At 36.0% G+C, this 4,169-nt stretch overlaps 1 protein-coding gene across 1 annotated transcript; it reads left to right on the forward strand.

Moving 5' to 3' along the window:
• Positions 1–815: 815 nt before the first annotated feature.
• On the forward strand, positions 816–1,541 carry LOC106474902. Its single transcript, XM_013935598.1, has one exon. The coding sequence runs from the start codon at positions 816–818 to the stop codon at positions 1,539–1,541; it is 726 nt and encodes a 241-aa protein (XP_013791052.1).
• Positions 1,542–4,169: the final 2,628 nt, after the last annotated feature.

The following is a 4,169-nucleotide window of genomic DNA, read 5'->3' on the forward strand; positions in this document are numbered from 1 at the left end:
AAAACTCAGGGTTCGATTCCCCACAGTTGACAGCCCATTACATAGCTTTGCACTAAAAACACAAACAAACAAACTATTCTTGTTCCACTGTGTTCCAGTTAATCTGATTGGTTGTTGTTTTCATTTTAAACAATGATCGATCAAATGTTGAGAGAAAGTTTATATTTGTTAGCATTATAAAGAGCTTGAGATATTGTGACAAAAGTACCATTAGATACAAACAATGTTAATTCTCATTGTTATCACTAGAGCAATCAGATTTTGCCAGATTTAAGTCGAATTCTAATCTACATAAATAAATGACGACGTGGGTTCAGAAAATTATATCTCATTCTCAGTTTGCCTTCACGTGACCACATTAACAAGAAGCGAAAATATTCATAATGTTGTCTGTTTATGACCTCATGATTGAACAAAAAAATAACAGTGGTATTACAAATGCAAATTTTCAAATACAAACCTGCTACACAATAGGCTATCTGTGCTCTGCCCATCACGGGTATCGAAACCCGGTTTCTAACGTTGTAAGTCCGCAGATATACTGCTGTGCCAACGGGGAGGGGATCTCGTTTAAAAAGTTTTTGTTTTTTGATAAATGGTTTACTACACGTAATACCTGATAACCTTATTAGAACATAGAGTAGATGGCCCACTTCTCGTATTTACACGGATCAAGTGAAGTGTTTAGTGTTCTATACATAGAGTTACAGTAGACATCTGCTCTAATAGTCTGCGCGAAGACGTAAACGGAAGTAAAAAAATAGAATGTTTCTAGTTATAATTTTCTTGTACGAGATTTCATAAGTGGATAACTTATGAATGATACATTAGTCCACGTTATGAATGAAACATTAGTCCAAGTTATGAATGAAACATTAGTCCAAGTTATGGGTGATACATTAGTCCACGTTATGAATGAAACATTAGTCCAAGTTATGGGTGATACATTAGTCCACGTTATGAATGAAACATTAGTCCACGTTATGAATAATACATTAGTCCACGTTATGAATGACACACTAGTCAAAGTGATGAATGACACATTAGTCCACGTTATGGATGACATATTAGTCCACGTTATGAATGACACACTAGTCAAAGTGATGAATGACACATTACTCCAAGTTATGAACAATACATTAGTCCACGTTATGAATGACACACTAGTCCACGTTATGAATGAAACATTAGTCCACGTTATGGGTGATACATTAGTCCACGTTATGAATGAAACATTAGTCCACGTTATGAATGAAACATTAGTCCACGTTATGGGTGATACATTAGTCCACGTTATGAATAATACATTAGTCCACGTTATGAATGATACATTAGTCCACGTTATGGGTGATACATTAGTCCACGTTATGAATAATACATTAGTCCACGTTATGAATGATACATTAGTCCACGTTATGAATAATACATTAGTCCACGTTATGAATGAAACATTAGTCCACGTTATGAATGAAACATTAGTTCACGTTATGAATGAAACATTAGTCCAAGTTATGAATCGACATCTAGCTTTTATAATATAACAATAATTATCCAAACAAAATGGAAATATTTATCCAATTACCAAATTTCTTAGGTGTTACAGTCACTGTGGGTTTATCGGTCAGTCACATAACGTTTTGCAAAGAGCATGTGTTCTTCCACTTGAAAAAAAATAGTTCTAAGCAATGCCATCGGTTGAATTTTTCATGTTATAGTATTTGTCTTTTTGTTAGTTGTTAAAAACAAAGTTGTGCTCAAGCTGGGTATCTAAGCCCGATTTTTTACGTTATAAACTTTCAGACTTACCACTGAAGGGTCGTTGTAACATAAAAATACTGTTTTCTGGCTCTCGACTTACATTTTAGAAAATTCAAGCATCACTTCAAATGATTTTCGTATATTACAAGATTTGCCAAATCTATTTTACCAGTTTCGAGGAGAACACAAACAACAACATGAATATCAGTCTTGATCATGCATTCCTCTTTTTTATCTTAAAGATCAAAGATCAAATACCTAAAATAGAAAATAGCATTATGAAAATCAAGGTTGGTCTAGGATTAGAATCCTCTGGATCAGTGATTCCATTATGGTCATGCTTGCACGCGAGAGGAGGTTTTAACACCGACTAAATCGCAATCCACCCTTCCCCCATTATGGTCATGCTTGCACGCGAGAGGAGGTTTTAACACCGACTAAATCGCAATCCACCCTTCCCCCATTATGGTCATGCTTGCACGCGAGAGGAGGTTTTAACACCGACTAAATCGCAATCCACTATTCCCCCAGTAATGGGGCTCTGTCATATTACATTTGCCAGTACGCATAATAGGTTGCATTGCGCCGTCCCTAATTTCGAACCACCGAACAACTGTTTTTCAGCAGCCTACAGTTATTTGGTTACATAACTTATTTAATCTATTTTTACCTTATTCAACTCTTTACTACTTTATCATTACTACTACGTATTTTTTTTTACACCAAGTTCTCGATGTAAATAAGAGGAGATTGTGGTTATAACTTGGTGAAGTAGAGATCAACACTGATAATCATTACCCGATACTATAGAAACAGTGCAAATAAACACAGAAAACTTTTATGTAAAGTTATAACAAAAAAACACATTTATTTTTGCCTTTGGGGGTTTATCCTCCGGTTTAATTACGAGCCAAAACATTTGTACAAATGTTTTCGAGAACAGTCAGATTGTTCTAGCAACTGTTGTTAGAATCTCGTACCGTGTATTATTACATTTACTACAGCCTCAGACGGATGGGGCTCTTAGCCGCTGTATTAACGGATTATCGAAGCTCCGCGTAGGCTTATCCTAAGCCTTCGCAAAGATCACGAGAAGTTCGGTCACAAGGAAATGATGCCGGAAAGTCTGGTTCTCTGTTGTTGTTGTTGGCTTTTTTTAGCACGTTTAGATATTTTTTTAATGTCTTAAAATATATAACTAAAATAAAAGCCAGTTTGGAATGTTTTGTATGTAAATTTAAGCTGTTTTATAATAACTGTAATTTTAAAACATTTATTACTTCGCGAAAACTGTATAGTTATTCTCCAGTAGTAAGAATGAATATATTTTAAAAAGAGTTTTACTTCTGCGACTTGGTGCTCCTCTAGAATCATTGCTGGCTGCATGAAAGATCCTTAGGTCAGGTCCCTTTAATTTAACGTGATCTCCACGAGCGGGGCGAAGGGGATATTAACAACTCTGTTGTGGACTGTTTTTGTTTTATTTTTTCATTTAAAACTAAACACCTGCCACGGGTTTTTCTTTTTTTTCTTCTCTCTCTTGTTTCGCTCAGGAAGCAATTAATTTTGGTGAGAGCGGTCGATAAAATTTTGGACTTTAGGGCTAAGATTACGAAATCGGGGACAGTAGGAAAATGTCGGGGAGGGGGCATAGTACTGTTAAGATACTGACTATGTATAGATTCATGGGGAACCTCATCGAGGATGCGGAATGTCCAGGGGGCATTGTGCTAAGGAAGTTTGATAACCCCTCCTGATGTAAGGTCTGCCCCCAAAAAATTCACGGGTTTGTTTGCGAGGACATGATTAAAGATTACAATGTAGAAATTAAAAAAAAATAGTTTATAGTATTTTAATACGACATTTTTGTTCGGCAGTTTCTTTAGAGATTCTTTAGAGGTCACCAACTATTTAGAAAAATGTTAAAGCAGAAAAAAATGAAACGTATTCTCATAATTAATAACACAGCAAATAGAAGTCCCCCTGGTGGGACAGCGGTAGTTTTATAATGCTACAATCCGGGGTTCGATTCCCCGCAGTAGACACAGAAGATAGCCCAATGTAGCTTATTCAACGCTTCTGAAATTGCAACGCTTATTAAATGTATTTACCAAATGCTTTAGTTTAGATGCGAGGCGTGTGATAAGTTGCTTTAAGCTCGCATTCTTATTCCAAATAGTTTAACAAATGTCGTTGAGTGTCGCCACTTACCACTTTATACTTCTGAAGAATGTCCCCTGGTGGGACAGCGGTAAGTTTCCGAACTTACAACGCTAAAATTCGGCGTTCGATTCTTCACAGTAGGCACAACAGATATCTCAATATGGCTTTACTCCAAAACTAACAAAAAACAAGCTGGAAAACAGAAGACATTTCTAAAATGTCATTTTACATTTACTCCCCTTGAACGT

The sequence above is a fragment of the Limulus polyphemus genome, unplaced genomic scaffold (genome assembly GCF_000517525.1).
Source record: "Limulus polyphemus unplaced genomic scaffold, Limulus_polyphemus-2.1.2 Scaffold7834, whole genome shotgun sequence".
In the NCBI taxonomy this organism is placed as follows: Eukaryota; Metazoa; Arthropoda; class Merostomata; order Xiphosura; family Limulidae; genus Limulus; species Limulus polyphemus.